The sequence below is a fragment of the Tachysurus fulvidraco genome, chromosome 2 (assembly GCF_022655615.1).
Source record: "Tachysurus fulvidraco isolate hzauxx_2018 chromosome 2, HZAU_PFXX_2.0, whole genome shotgun sequence".
NCBI classification, from domain to species: domain Eukaryota; kingdom Metazoa; phylum Chordata; class Actinopteri; order Siluriformes; family Bagridae; genus Tachysurus; species Tachysurus fulvidraco.
The window spans coordinates 42,039,704-42,055,807 of record NC_062519.1 but is presented as its reverse complement, the minus strand read 5'-3'; the positions used below and the strand labels follow the sequence as shown (position 1 = coordinate 42,055,807).

General features: G+C 43.2%; 1 protein-coding gene across 3 annotated transcripts in view; it reads right to left on the bottom strand.

Moving 5' to 3' along the window:
- Positions 1-16,104, bottom strand: part of zfhx3b (zinc finger homeobox 3b) — a 165,387-nt gene that overhangs the window by 61,385 nt on the left and 87,898 nt on the right. For all 3 annotated transcript variants that reach the window (XM_047807003.1, XM_047807008.1, XM_027178505.2), the window contains exon 4: positions 11,193-11,424. In XM_047807003.1, the coding sequence (XP_047662959.1) occupies positions 11,193-11,424 (232 nt within the window). The remainder of the gene's footprint in view (positions 1-11,192; positions 11,425-16,104) is intronic.

Below are 16,104 nucleotides of genomic sequence, written 5' to 3'. Positions count from 1 at the left end.
TGAGTAACCAAAACTCGACTGCTTATTAAACAATTTATGTTACACTAGATATGAAATATAAAAGAACAGCCAGAACGTACAGTATGTGCTATTAAAAAGCACGGACGGCTTGTCATCTCCGTGGCAGCTCGCTGATGATGGCTCATTAAAGCCGAGCTGTAAAGTGACACAGGAACTTCAGGCTAATTTTTGCCGCCTCAATTTGTCCTTTTCCGTGATGGTATTAGAGCCTGCTTGTATTCAGGAAATTCATGGAAAATGCCTTATTATTACGCTTTAGGTCACAAATTCATCTGCACCCATTACTTATGGAGAGAATGAAAGAGAGAGAGAGAGAGAGAGAGAGAGATCTTTTATGGTGTATCTAGCATTAGGAGCCACTGGAACAATAATTATGAGATATATATATATATATATATATGTGGATATAATAAAACTGCTAACAACTAGAGCTGAAAACTAATGTTTGTTTGGGAGCCCAGGCTTTTTTTGTTGTTCTTGTTTAAAGTTAGTCTGATGATCCTTCAGTGTGTACTGCGATGAGGAGCGCTCGATAAAACTTCAAAAACAATCGTGGAAAGCACTTGTTCAGAACAAGAGTAGAAAGCAGGTCTTTTTATAGTTTCTGTAATGTAACAGTACACGGCGGTAAAGTGGGGCCAGAATCGCGTGTCCTTTCCTCTTGACTGTGCAACACTCCTGAATCGACTGGATACACGTTGCCTCGTACGCCGTGGTTAGCGTGAAAATCGACCTTTGCTTGCTTTCTAAACAGCGGATTATTCATCTTAATGCTTTCAACTGGTGAGGGCAAGTTTATCTGGAACCTTCCATCATATATACACCAACGTGCCTTCCTACCTCTTTCTCTCTCTCTCAGCGTCTTTTTTAAATATTTTTACACAACAGCAAAGACTTGGCAAGCCAGAACTGCAAAAAAAAAAAAAAAATCCCCAGACAATAAAAAAAGGCCCATAAACTGCAGCAGGGATTGGAAATTGACAGGCAATGATTGCTTATGCAGTAAGCGTTTAATAGGCGACGTATGAAACAAAGATAATAGCAAATTCAGAAACCAGACCTGGCTTGTGCTTTTGTAATTTCTCGCCATCTCTGGTTAACTCACGCTAAAATATGACTTTTCTTTCCCTCTCTTTCTCTCTCTCATGGGTAATAAGTACTTGTGAGAAACCTACATTTGATGCAATCATGAACAGCGTCAAACAGTCCCCCCCTCCGGAGGAGACTTGCTCAGAAAGGTTCTTTGTTGGTGTAGTCCATTTGCCAGCGAACGGAACCGTAAACAGACACCGCAGTGAGCGATCGCCAGGATACACAATAGAGTGTGTGAAAGCAGGTCTAATCCAGCTGATTGAGAGTTACGGCCTTTGATGTAGCACTTTACCTATAATGAGTGAAGACCGTGTTTAATATTCCTGTCCTGCCTTCAGATAAATATGCAACAGTCATTTCTTTGCAAAAATGGAATTTTATAGAATGTCAATCAGAAGTGCATCCAAAGACCCGGATGGAGAATGTGCCTGTTAATAATATAGCAATGACAAAAGAGGTAGGGCCCAGACAGACAAAAGAGACAGTGTGAGGGCATGGGCTGTCGACCCGAGCAGGAGGGACGTCATAAATCTGGCCCCGGTCAAACAGCAGGAATGTCCCGGTTTGTCAAAAACAAACAGCAGCTTGTGTCTGAATGTCGCTGGGCAGAGGAGTCCTCACATCTGGTTAAACAGAGCTTTCCCTCCATCAGGAAGCTTAGTCTGGACAAACAGTGGCACTGCTTGGCACTGCTCTGCCCCTACTGGCAACCAAGTTGTAGTGCAGTCCATCTCAGACACGTCAGTTATCAGTCACCCTGCAAACGATGATAAGCTGACGGGACACAAGTAAATCAGTGGTACATCCAAAACAACTTCTGTAGCTCTAGCTAATGTTTTTAAAGGACTATAACGGTGTCTGAGTACTCACTGGATATCCTTGCAAAAATACACCAATGTCATGTTGAGCAGGAACTCCCGATCCTCTCTATCTTGCAGTTCTCCTCTTTCCTCTGTTCAACACATGAATAACCAAACAGTGGACAAATCGATGGCTGCTGAGCGAGTCCACAGGTAAAGGTTAGCTGAGTTGACTATTGAATTATTCCTGCTCTCCTCATCAGTGCCATCTGCCTGGCTGCCTCTAATTGGCAGAGCAGAAGGACAGGCAGGGTTTCTTCTATATTTGTGGAGAAGTGTGTATATATGTGTGTCCAGGCCGATCTTCCACATTAAAGCCGCAGAATGACAGCGGCTGCATTCGACACCGGTCAGTCGAATCATCACACAGGGTACAATGAAATGTAGCTCGTCTTTCAAATGGGGTTTGTTTCATGTCTCAGCGTTTGACGAGAAGCGAGAGAACATTCTTAAGTAAGACGAACAGCGATTTCAAGAGGGTCAAGATTTGTGTTTTGCGCGAGTCGACTCGCGCAAAACACAAATCTTGACCCGCTTTTCTTAATAAATAAAAATCAAAAGCTTCTGTTTAAAGCCTAGGGCGCATATGACTACCTTTTATGTCTATTGCCAAATAAAGCAAAAGAAAGAGGCTCATCTTGCCTCTTACAGCATCCATTGCAATCATGTAAGAGTGCTTATGAATTTATTGGATCTTGTGGCCAGAATACCTGACATCCACAAACTGCCCAATCAATGAGAAATCTATCAAAAGTTAGATCATAATGAGAGATTTGGGGCAGGTCCAAGAATACTGTTATGCAGAACTTATTTGAACTATTTGCTTATGTATGCTTATGTTTTCAGGTTAGTGGGAACAACGCGATATCTGTTGTCCAGTCTAATATTGCTCTAGAAATTTGGGTGTTTGCCACCACAAGAGTCAATAATTCTACAAATGGGTGACAAACTAAAGTAAAACTGCTAAATTGACCCTTCAGGGTTATGGACTTGTCTGTCTAACACCTTACTCCAAAGTATCCCAAGGGTGTGTTGGGGTGAGATCCTATGCCATAGGATATGATTTTCATTTTCACCCTCATTAATTCAATGAGTGAGTCCTTGTACCCTGTGGATAGGCATACAGCAAGGGGTCAGGGTTCACCCTTGAAGAGAGTCCATACCCATCAGGGCAGACGTGATTAGTCAGAATAACTTTGCATTCATTTTTCAGTGAAGCTTCGCTCCAAGTGGTCTCAAAACAGGTCTGAGAACAGCTCGAAACTGCAACACAGCCAAAGTTTTTCCTTTCATCCGTCACCCATCTGTATCCTGTTATATGACTTGATGTGTGCTGTAAGTATGGAAGCATGACTGACAGCTCCTGTCTGCTATAGCTGCTAAACCTCCTGTTGGAGAGTGAGTGTAAGGCTGCTGGCTGCCACCTGACACCGTGTTGCCCCATTTGTGGACTGAAATTCCCCACCAAAGCCTGTCGGACCCCGGAATAGAACTCATTAGCACGTTTGGTAAGTACAAATGAGACGGCTGTCTTCTGATGGCCTGTCTATCTTATGGATCGGTTTTCAAGGAGAGCGCCTTGTAAATGACTGAAAGGAGAGGGCGGGGGAAGAAAGAAGGAAACTAATATTATAATGCTTTTCTCTCTGGTCCTGCCAACATGCACACCTCACCAGGTCTCAAAATGGAGGATCAGTGAAGGGGACTTGAGGAGAACCTCTTTCAGTCACATGCTGGGTGTGCAAACATGGTGTGTTAAGTATGTGTATAGGCAGTAAAATACTCAGCATGTGTACAGTTTGCACCTTCCTATTATCCCTGAGGAAAAGTGCTGTACCTGGGGATACCTTGCGTATACACACACACACACACACACACACACACACACACACACACACACACACACACACACAAACACAAAATACACACTGCTATCTGAATGTTCCCACATGGGAACTTCTGTTGACCCCATCAATACACACATAACCCTCACCTTTCTCCACTTTCTTCCAGGGCAGCTGGTGGTCACTGGCATGTCTGGTAACTCAAAGAAGTTTGAAGAAATCTAGACACAAACCGCTCTGATTCACAGACAATCCCAGAATAGCAGCGGCCTTCTCGCTCAATTTGCAGCAGCAGGATGAGCCAGCAGTGGAATTTAAACAGCGGCCGTCCATAAACCAAGAAGCAAAGAAAAGACTTCCTTGTGTGAGGCTGGACGAGACAGCTGTGCAAGTCCCCGCCTTAACATGTGCCGAATGGAAACTCTATAAAGCTGTCACTCTGGCTTTTTAATAAAAGGCCTAGATTCTTTTTAATATCCTTCAAAATGAAAGGTAATGTATTTATGAAATTCATGCCACGTTCCATGGACTGCAAACAATTTCCTTTGCTTGCCGGCATGCTTTAGCTAAGATTAAGGGAAAGGCTGGTGGACAGAAGCCGGCCTGGACCCCGGGGCCATCTCCTGAATCTAATGTCCTCCCCATCTTTACCTGCATCATGCCAATTCCAGAGTTTATTAAAAAAGATGTCTTGATGCTTTCCGAGGCTGCGGTTGCCATACCTAATTCCAGGCATGCAGAGCAGAGGGGTCAACTATAATTTCCTGTTTCTTGGAAGGTTTACCTTGCATTTTAAAAAGTGTGTAAGAAAACAACATTCCAGACTTTGGTCCTGTCTGCATGTCCCAACAGGGGCCAGGAGAAGGGATCTCTAGCTTGGAGGAGCTCATCCCACTCTTCTTACAGACTCCGACACGCTGGTATTTACCACATATGTGTGTTATATGCTCCATACAGACATATGGCCTCCATCTTTTGCAAACACACACATTAACACAGTCAGAACACTGGCTGCTTCCCTGCTGAGGGTTGACATGTTCTAGTCTGGCCAAAAAAGAAGAATAAGCGCTGTTTAAAACGGCTCCTTTCTCCCCTGTGTTGACACATCCTGTCTTCTGTCCAACGGCTTGGTTAGGCTCCAGAAACAAGTACATTCAATATTTGCCTAGCAATACCACTGAAAAAAGGTGTTTCCAGTATTAATGCTTTGATTGCAGGATGTCTGTCTGTGTTTAGAGACGTATTCAAATTGGTTCAATTTGGGTGTCCAGTGCATCCTTTTAGGCTTGTCCTTTCTCACCTTAATCTAAGGTCTGTGGTGATACTCGTTAAGTCAGCCACAACCCCATAAGCTGCAAAAGTGTTTTTAAAGTTGCAGTCTGGGATGTAACCAATAAATGAATACGAATAAATTCTTTTGAATAGATAATGTGTTCCAAATAGATTCTAATACAGAAAGTACTAAATTCATGACAAGATAGTACAGGAAAATACGAAACAATTTTAAGGCCGCTTCGGATTTATATCCCAATACAGATACAGATATTTAGAGCACTAAACAGACACAGAGAAAGAAAGAGTCATCGAGAGCAGAGTAGACCTTCACTTCAGACACCTATTTCCTTGACCAAGTGATCGTGAGGGCATTCACTAAATTCCAGGGGTTTCGTTTCGTTACCACGACGTAAAGTGGGCGTGTCTCCGGAGGTCTTCTTTCAAAAAAAGAAACCAGCATGCTACAAAGGACAAAACAGTCATACAGGTCGATTTATTTTAGAAAACAAATAAACAACCCAAAATTACGGTTACGGTTAGGGTTAGATTATCAAATAGGCCACGCCTACCCGATGACGCAATATATGTTACGCTGTACCGAAATCCCTGGAAATAAGTGCCGGCCGATCGTGAGCCTGCCACGTAGGACTTTACATCAGCGGCAATGCACATATCCAGAGCACAAGCCAGGCAGTACAATCGTCTCTACAAATACACGCTCTTAACTGCCTAAGAGCTTTTTTTATTCCCACGCAACACTTCCTTTTTTTTAATCTTTCTCTTGTGTGAGATCCTTCTACAGCATTCAAGAAAATAACCTGAATCCATTAACTCCTGTGATATGAGAGACCCCAATGTGTCAAACGACGACAGGCCCTGGTGAACAACACTTACAGAAGAACTTCTATCATCTGCTGCTGAAGTGTCACTAATCACACATCACACAAATATGAGCATATTTGGAAGGGTTACACTATGTAAATATACGGCACATGGGGAATTTCCACCGCACATTCAAAAACAAGAACATGCCCAAACAGGAACTGACTAAACCACTAACGTGAGGGAAAACTGGAATGGTCATAGTGACAACAGTAAAAGCGACTGCTCCAGTGTCACGTTCATACCAGGTCAACATGTCTCATCTTGGTTAATCAGCTCATTGACAAAATGGAACAAGCTTTCAGGAAGTTTTTTTTTAATACATATTATATAATTAGGTGTTTATGCTGTAGAAATAATCGTTTTTTAACATTTATTTTATGTCCTTAACTCCTTAATCCTGATTCGACTCATGATGGATAGGAGAGTATCCTGGGAACACTGGGTGTGAAAGAGAAATTCACCACTACTGGGACACCAGTCGTCTAGCAGGTTATATGGTTTCTGAGAAATATGATCAAACCAAATGCATTTCGAAAACGAATCTAAACAAATGTAACACATTTAAGTTCCCTGCTCTGATTTAGAATTTTTCATTTATTTATTTATTTGTTTGTTTGTTTGTATAATTATTTTGGAATTATTTGACTTGTTTATTTATTGTGTCTAGATGATTATATTTTTATTTTTCCATGTTGGCGGACATGGTGGCTTGCTGGCACGTTCGCCTCACACCTCCAGGGTCGGGGGTTCGATTCCCGCCTCCGCCTCGTGTGTGTGGAGTTTGCATGTTCTCCCCGTGCCTCGGGGGTTTCCTCCGGGTACTCCGGTTTCCTCAACCGGTCCAAAGACATGCATGGTAGGTTGATTGGCATCTCTGGAAAATTGTCCGTAGTGTGTGAGTGTGTGAGTGAATGAGAGTGTGTGTGCCCTGTGATGGGTTGGCACTCCGTCCAGGGTGTATCCTGCCTCGATGCCCGATGACGCCTGAGATAGGCACAGACTCCCCGTGACCTGAGGTAGTTCGGATAAGCGGTAGTGAATGAATGAATGAATGTTTCCATGTTTGTTTATTTATTTATTTATTTATTTATTTAGGGTCAATTGTTTTTATCTTTTCACTTTTATTTTGTTTATATTATCCTGTGCATTCTATTTATTTTTATATTACAATAATAGTAATAGATAATTATTATTATCCAATGTTGTTGCATGCTGTGCAGCAATAACACAAACAATGTATCTAGAACCTTTAGTACTGGACCAGTAGTGAATGGATAAAGCACAGAGCAGTGGTTTGTGAGACTACACAAAAACCCTGCACTCCTCTGGTCTCAGTGGTCACTGAAAGAGGTTGAAGAAGACAGACAACGACTAAGTGGGAGGTCAGAGTGCTTATGCAGCACATATTCCAAGCAAAGGCTGGAATTAGAACAATGGCTGCTTTTTATTCTTGAATGCCTCTAATAGGAGGAGATTCATCTCTGATCCTCCGACACTCTGTGGGGGCTCAAGAAGGTCAAACACGTAACACCCATAAGTGCCTCAAAACACCTGCATTTTAACCCTGAGATTATCCACTGATAAGTACTGACACTGTGTGTATCCTGAACAAGATCTGAAGTTGGATTGTGTTCAGAAAAAAAAGCAGAGCAAGGCAAAAAATATGGATCAAAACTGAAAACAAAGCAATCGATAGTTCCACAATCGATTGTTTTCATCAGCGAGTGTCTGCTATGACACACTTTCTCCGAATTAGAGGTATGGATCTTTTTATTTATTTATTTTTTTTTTTTGAATGATCCTCACTGGTAGTGCTAACAAATGACCAGAAAATGAGATCTGACAGTTGCAGAGGCGGTGCACGAAGAGCCACGCTGGCCCTCCCTCATGGGTGGCCAGCAAAGCTTAATGCAGGGCTTTTTACAGCTCTGGAGCTGGTGGTTAATGTGCATTAATGTGTGCTGCCGGGATTCTCAATTCCTTCTGTGCTAATTGTTTTGTAAAGAATGCTGGGGGTTGAGAGGTGCCACTGCTCAGCTTGAGTCCATGGTACCTCTTCGCAGAGCTCATTCAAGTTCATATAGAGTCTGATAAAAATACTCGAGAGTGTGCAGAGGCGATTTACAACACACAGCTAAAACTGGTGTATGACCTAGACAGGATACTGCACATGCTTCCCCGCCTCTTTGCTGGGACAACGCCATGTCCTGACATTGCGTATCTCGACTATGTTGTAATCTGAAGCTTTGATGCAGGTTAGTAAAGGAAAGGGTTGCTGGAGAAGTGGTGCAGCAGCTAATGCCAACTAAGCTACGGCAGCCAGGGGAGTAGCCAGGGGAGTTCTGCCTAGTTGACCCAGAAATCCAAGGCCAGCTTTGTTTTAACAAGTCAGGAAACCTTCCACAATTTTAGTGACTGGCCTATTACACAAGAAAGAGTTCAGCACCACAGAAGAGGTAGCAGGGAGGAAATTAAATGTTACACCAGGAGATGATTCTTGTTTCGAGGGGGGTACAAGTGGAACATACATTAGGTATGTATGATCATCAAAATAACTCCATAAACATCTCAAAATGAGGAACGGGGGTCATCAGGCAAGCTAGGAAAGCAGGAATTCTTTATTACACACTTCGTTTCATTTAACAGACCTCTAAAAATATATATAAGAGGTGTGGGAAGGGGAGAAATGTAATCCCAAAGCCAGGCCAAGTGGTGCAAAACATTTGCCCCATGCTCTTTTAAAAGGATCTGGCTTGCTGTACTGAGGAGTTACGGGCACAGACCCAGGCAGTTCCTGGCACTTAGTAAAAGAGAAAGAGAGCTGGCCTAGTCGGTGGGAGCCAGAGCCTGATCCTGCATCTGTAGGGCAATCAATCAGGCCTTCAGCGTTCACACTGCAGCCGGCAAGACTTGGTAAACACCATGTCACAGGCTATTAACAAAGCAGTTCCTCTGCAAGGGCCAAGCAGCACTGACTGGCTGCTGCACGCCATGACTATGATGTCAGTTAGCAGGTATCAACTCTCAGTGTCTCTCTCTCTCTCTCTCTCTCTCTCTCTCTCTCTCTCTCTCTCTCTCTCTCTCTCTTTCTGTTTCATGTGTACCTGAAACAACAGCATCCCTTTGAGCTGTTCCTGGTTGATTTGCACTCACCTCACCTTGTCCTTCATCTGAAGCTCTCACAGACTGAACGCGAGTCTAGACACAGGTTTTAATTACCTACGTTACAGTATAGTTGACAGAAAGTTCAGATTTGATAATACCACAGGATAGCGAGAAGGGTAGTAATTAAACACATCAAAAGCTCACGACTAACCGGCACAAGCGGCAATTTTTAAATGACACGGGGATTGCTCATCGTGTTAATACCGAGGCTATTCTAACGTTTTAATTCACACAGGAGTGAAATGTGTCCTGAGGAATTCTACTTATGTGAAATTATAGATAATGTATCAAAAACATACATCAGGGGAAAAGCAGAATGTCGCCACATACTCAATAGTATTCGAAAAATGTAATTTAGTAAACAAAGCAGGCTACGATCAAGCAGCCGACGTATCCGCGCTATCCTCGACTAGGAGTTTTTGAAATAAAACAAATACGTTGTGAGCGATTCCACTCTATCGATGTACAGCATACATTCACCGGGTGGATTAAATAAGCAGAGACTTGTAACGAGTAGGTCTGAATGAAAATGTAAGGAGCTAAAAGGAAGCTCTTTCAAAATGAAATTACGTAAGCGTGCAAGTATTCGATTTCAAACGCCGCAAAAAAAAACAAAAAAAAAAAAAAACATGAGGTTTGCATTTTGGGTTGTATACCAGATTGCACGGGTTTAGTGCAACACGGTAGAAAAAGATAAACGATTTGTGCATATGTGTGCACTGGTGTATTTGCATGTGTGTGCATCTGTGCGTCTCTGTGTGTGTGTGTGTGTGTGTGTGTGTGTGTGTGTGTTGCTCTGCCCACACAAACCCCACTACAGGAGCCATTACCTAACCTCCAGCCAGCCTCACAAACAAGGGAATCCATTAATGTACATCAAAGGTTAGCCAAGAAAATATATAAATAATCAACCAAAAAATTGCGAGTGAGTGAGAGAGAAAAAGAGAGAAAGACAGAGAGGGTGAATGAGAGAGAGAGAGAGAGAGAGAGAGAGAGAGAGAGAGAGAGAGAGAGAGAGAGAGGGTGTGGTGGGGTTGCGGGGGGTGTTAGATTTGTTTGTGAACTCCACCACAACCCCCTACCCATCCAAACTTACTAAGCCCCCAGCCCCCCATCCTTTTAACCTAAGTGGGCCTTCCTCTTGCCTTTGCATGTTCACTTGTCCACTGCACTGTAGTCATTAACATATTTGGAGTGCAGTGAGCAGAAAGCTTAATTGTCCTTAATTGCTTGGCTAAATATGTTCTCTAATGATTTGCCTCAGATCTGTGACTGCCTTTTGCGCAATTTCCCGGCCGCTGGCTTCATTATCCCTGCCTCCGCAGAACAAAGCGTCTTCAGAGGCCGACTTGCCCCTTTCCAACCAACAACCCCCTCCGGCCCCCCCACCCCTTTTTACACACTCTCTCTCTCTCTCTCTCTCTCTCTCTCTCTCTCTCGCTCAGTCTTTCTACTTTAGCACAGAAAGCGGCTGTACGCCGGCTGGCAAAAGGAAAAAAGGGGAGGTGGAAAGCACAATAGAGGCCCTTTGTCAGGGTGCTCGAGTCAGAGTGATTAGAAAACCAAATCTGTGCTGAGACAGAGTGTTAATTGACCGCAGCCCTGTCTTATTAATCACTGACTAATGCAAGGACCCTGCTTTTAACCCGTGCCTTTTGTTTTTTTGTCCCCACAGATGCCATCTTTGTGCACACGTAATCACCGGATAGCTGTTCGATACCGACGACACGGATAGTCCGATCTTCAGGACATCCACAAAGTCAACCTGTGATTCTTAAGCCAGAGAACTTGTTTTTTCTTTCTCTCGTCGCTGTGATTTCTCTAACTAATTTCTAAGTGCGAAATATATTTGGGGGAGAACAACAGAAAAACTTGCTGACCTGGAAGTTCTAAAGTGCTAAAAAAAAGGTTCTAGAAACTGTCTTTCATATGATATCTGATCTTGCGATGTGTCCAAATGCTACATTCACTTAAGGAGCTAAAATTAGGTTTTGTGTCCTACCATTAACAGATGTGCATGTGTGTGTAAATGAACGTTATTCGTTCCTACCGATATCGGCGGAGGGACACTTGCGGATGGTGAAGATGGTGCTCAGGTCCTCCTCCTCCTCTGGCAATCCTTTCTGCAGACGTTGCAGTTTCCGCAAGCTCTCGCTGCGCTGGTGCTTCATGGATCGCACGTGCTGGATGAGGTTGAGCTTGGCCTTGGTGGAGTAGTTACACAAGACGCAGTGGTAGTAGCAGGCCTCACCCTCCACTGCGCTCTCATGCTGCTGCAGGTGCTACACAAAGACATTAAGGTGAGACAGAAAGAAGTATGTTAGCGATGTGTGTTCTCACTTTACTTCCCTTCTGCTTTAGGATGAACAAATCATTGACAAATCAGCGGCGTTGCTTAACACAAGCACCTTCAGCAATGTTTTCTCTGAACTCGGGAACCAATAAGACAACCGGAGCGGCAGGGACACCCTGTCTATGTCATCATATGCTTGGGATTCGACAGAGCGACATGTATTGGGCTTCCTCTCCCCAGAGGACGAGCGTGAAGACATTGTGAGAAAAAAGGAAGCATTGATCTCCTTCACTCAGGAGAAGACGCTCGTCTCTGAAAAGGAAACCTCCAAACATCTGCCTGTTTCACGCATGGGATGCTAAATATTGATCCCCCTTACAGAGAGAGATACAAAACCACACTCCAAAAGCATCTAGAACATTCCTTGATGGGAAAAAGGTTAGAAAGGAGGAGGTGGGGGATATACGTGTGTGTGTGTGTGTGTGTGTGTGTGCATAACAGAATAAGAGATGACCGACAATCCACAAAGCCACAACAAGCCTGACCACATCACATACCCTGCAGTGACACAACACTTCCATCTGCCGCTCCCACACCCGATCATCGAGCACACTAGCCTCGATCAATGAGACGAGGCTGAAAGCGGATAACATGGCTTTACAGCTACACGTGTCTGACCGAGGCTTTCCTACTCCCTCATCAGCAACTCGGCCCGAAACGTTGCCTCGCTCATGCATACGATTACCCCTCGCTACGGGGCAACGTAGCCACAATCAATGTCAATCTCACGTAATTCTTTCTCTTTCTCCTTAATCTTCACGGTCATCATCTCTCTCGGCAGATTTCAGGTTTATAGACATAGGCTAAAAAATAAAAAATTAAATAAATAAATAAAAAATATATAAAAATTCTCCACAGCTGGGGAATCGAGTCCGATAATACCCCAAACCCCCCAAAAAATTCTCTTGCTGTCCGTCATTAATGTTTCATCAAAATCTGCCGGCTGTATTATTAAAAATAAATTTTCCTTATGCGCAATGTGCTTTCCATTTCATCTTTTTAAAACGGTGAGGTTGATCTAGAGCGTCTCTCCGAGCCCGGGGTAAACAGACAACAAGAGCCGGATCGATGATCCGTCTTCGTTTTCTGGATTTATTTACCACAGATTTGGGAAGCGCTGACTTCTTTTGGTTTTTAGGTACTGATCGGTTCTAAGGTTGTGAGTTCAAATCCCAGCACTGCTCAGCTGCCAAATGAGGCATATGAAAAGATGTAAATTGGTTCGATTTCTCATGAGCAGGATTCCAAACCTAGGTGAGCTCGAGCGTTTATTTTCCTTGCTGTTCTCTTGGAAAGAGAAGCTCTTAATCCCCCAAACCTAACAAAGGTCGAGCAAAACAAATTGATTCATTAAGATGAGGCTGAGCTCGCGGTGTAGAAATGAATACATTTTTTTCCCCCAGCAAAATGCCAGAGTAGAAACATTAGATTTCGTAACGCAATTAATGGCACATGAGGTGTTGACAACAGAGAGAGAAGAGAAAAATATTAAAATATTATGTTCCCAAAAATGTGCTCACTCATCCTGTGGTAATATTTAATTTTCTGGTAATATCCTAATATTGCCATAAGGGTTTTTCTGGGCAATTGTATTCCATTGGCTCAGGTATCGTATGTCTCAATTGTACACCTAAGCTGTACATTAGGGCCACAGCTTCCAGGAATGGGCTTTGCTTTTTTCTGTGTGCCCCACAGCTTCATGTAATGGAGTTATTAGGTGATTGTAAAAGGCTTTGCTCTCTCTCTCTCTCTCTCTCTCTCTCTCTCTCTCTCTCTCTCTCTCTCTCTCTCTCTCTCTCTCACACACACACACACACACATGCTTTCTTCCTCTCTCGCGTTCTTTCTCTCTTTCCTTCATGTTTGAAGTAGAGGAATGATGTCACTGAGTAGGTGCTACTAGATGTTTGGGTTTTTTTTTTTTTTTTCATTTTATTTCAATTGTCAAAGCAATAGAACAAATGTATCCGTTTATGATTTGCGCGAGTATTAACAAAACAAACAAACAAACAAACAAACAAACAAACAAATAAGACAAACAAAAAGCGGGATTCATAAAAGTCCGTTTATTTACTCGTTCATTCGTGAATAAGGAAACCGATTTAATGAACGAGTTCAAATCGGTTCTTCATTTCGGTTACAACCATCCATTTTATTTCAAATAAATGTTAGACCTCATTGTGTTTTATGTTAATGATCCGAAAGATAGCGATCCAAAACAAATTCATGAATAAAGATGAACAAGGCGAGGACAAAAGTATTGGCACCCCATAAAAGGACAAAAAGTTAGCTCGTGTCTGTTATAGACGCATCACTGGAAGATTTGCCGTATCGTTTCTGTGTCTGTTGTATAACATATAGAGGTTTGTGGGCATGGCTAAATGTGCTTGGTGATTTACAGCTGATCCACATTTATTATCATATGCATGAGTTAACCAGAAAATCAGCACGATTTTGTCTGAATCGGGTCATTTATTGCTCAGTTTGTCCTACAAAAACTTTTCCACACAACTTTAATAAGTTTAATAAGACTGAAAAATGAGCATCACTGATTCTCACCCACACATAAGGCAAGAAAAAATAAATACAAAAAAAACATTTGACATCGAAACGGAACTTCAAAGCCGACTTCGAGGGCGTCGAAGAAAAAGTTATGAGTTTTATTGCTCCCTCAAAAGGGCAGGATTTACAAAGGGGTTGAACCTGAGCTGGCCTGGACCAGTAACAAGCCATATATCACAGCAATCCCCAGCCCCCTGCCTGCTCCATACCACCAACACCACCGATTTCTGATCTGCAGTAAATTCAGCACATTATAGCCACCAGACACAACAGGACGAGATTGACAGGACAGGAAAGCATACAGAAGAACCAAATGTCTCATCATTACCTCCATTATCATAGAGATCAGTACGGTAGATTCACCATAGAGTTCCCATAAGACATCAGATTCCTTAATAGTGCTCATTATACACATCCCTAGAGTGAGGAGCTCACTACTTTCTTTCAACACACACACACACACACACACACACACACACACACACAACCATGAACCTCACACTGCATTTCATCTAAAGCTATCCATGAGTGACCTCTGGAGATGTTATCTCCTTGTAATCTTCCATCCTACCCTAAACACACACACACACACACACACACACACACACACACACACACACACACACACACACACACACAAACCTCCTTAGGCCTGGAAATGGAACACAATAATACATAAGAGAGATGGTCTGTGTGTGTGTGTGTGTGTGTGTGTGTGTGTGTGTGTGTGTGTGTGTATGTCTGTTTCCTATGATCCTGAAATGAAACTCAGCGCTGATAAATCACCTCCAACTGGAGTGCAGGAATTCGGCAACTTAATGAAAAAGTCATGTTTGGAGAAAAGAGACTGTTGGTTAGAGGTGCTGCCGGTGATGGTTTTGGTGGAGAACAGGGTGTTGCTGCGGATCCACCTCTCCATCAAAACCCCTTAGACATGCTTGGGCTCCCAGAAGCCCCCAGAACAAAAGCGAGGTGCCAAAACTTAAGGAATAAAAGGCATCATAAAAGAAACCACTTTAGTTAAGTCACTAATGATAACAAGCTAGTGATAACCGACAACTACAAGCGAAGGTCATACAGCATGTTAGCTGCGTTAGCTTTATTTAATGTTGTACTATCATGTTAAGAGTTTAAGGCATTTCATTTGACTGTTTCATCAAAATGCCCCTTTTGTCCTTATCTACCTCATTTCCTACATGCTTCCTTCAAACATTTGCTTCATGCTAGTCGCTGTATTTACGTTGCAGTGCAAAACAAAAAAAACAAAGCGATACTGAAGGAAATGCATCCACGATGGAATCGAACGTGCTAGAAGAATCTGTGCAAAGCTTTACAGCTCCCTATTACACAGGCTATTCTTCCACTTTCAATGCACAGACACTTAGAAAGCGAAACGTTACACACACACACACAAACTACCGGCGGATGAATCAGGTTCCCATGTTCGTGTAGGTAAGCCGTGGGCGCCACCTCATCCACTTCAGTGCAACTCAACCCTGGCTCCACGTGCATTATCCTCAGGTATCAGTTTCCACACCTACCTGCTGCTATGCACCGATCTACATTAGCATCCACTTTAATGGGCTGTAAAAATTTCACCTTTCACACGAGCGGTGCTTCGGCTTCTGGAGAGCGCTTCGAGCTCAGAGCGGAGGCACGGTGCACTTACTGCGGAAACGTCCAGCCGAAGAAATCCCTACAGCAAAACCCGAGCCGTACCGACCGCATGCGTACAGTGTGTGATGGGAACACCGGCCGCATTACGCGTACATGCTTTTGGATCCTACGTCAATTTCCACTGCCAGTGCTGTTAATATAAAATTAATGCATGAAAACAGATGACTATCTAGTGGCCAAAGTGGCTAAATAGCTATCAATTTCTCCCAGAGCTGCCCAATTCCCACTGAGCTGGAGACAGAGTGTGTCTGGGATGTGTATTGCTTTGTAATTAGCCCAATGATTCTCTGCACTAAGTGGTGAAGCCGGGTACTTTCCACAAACAGACACACACACTGTCCTATTCTCTTCGATCCCATCCTATATATTT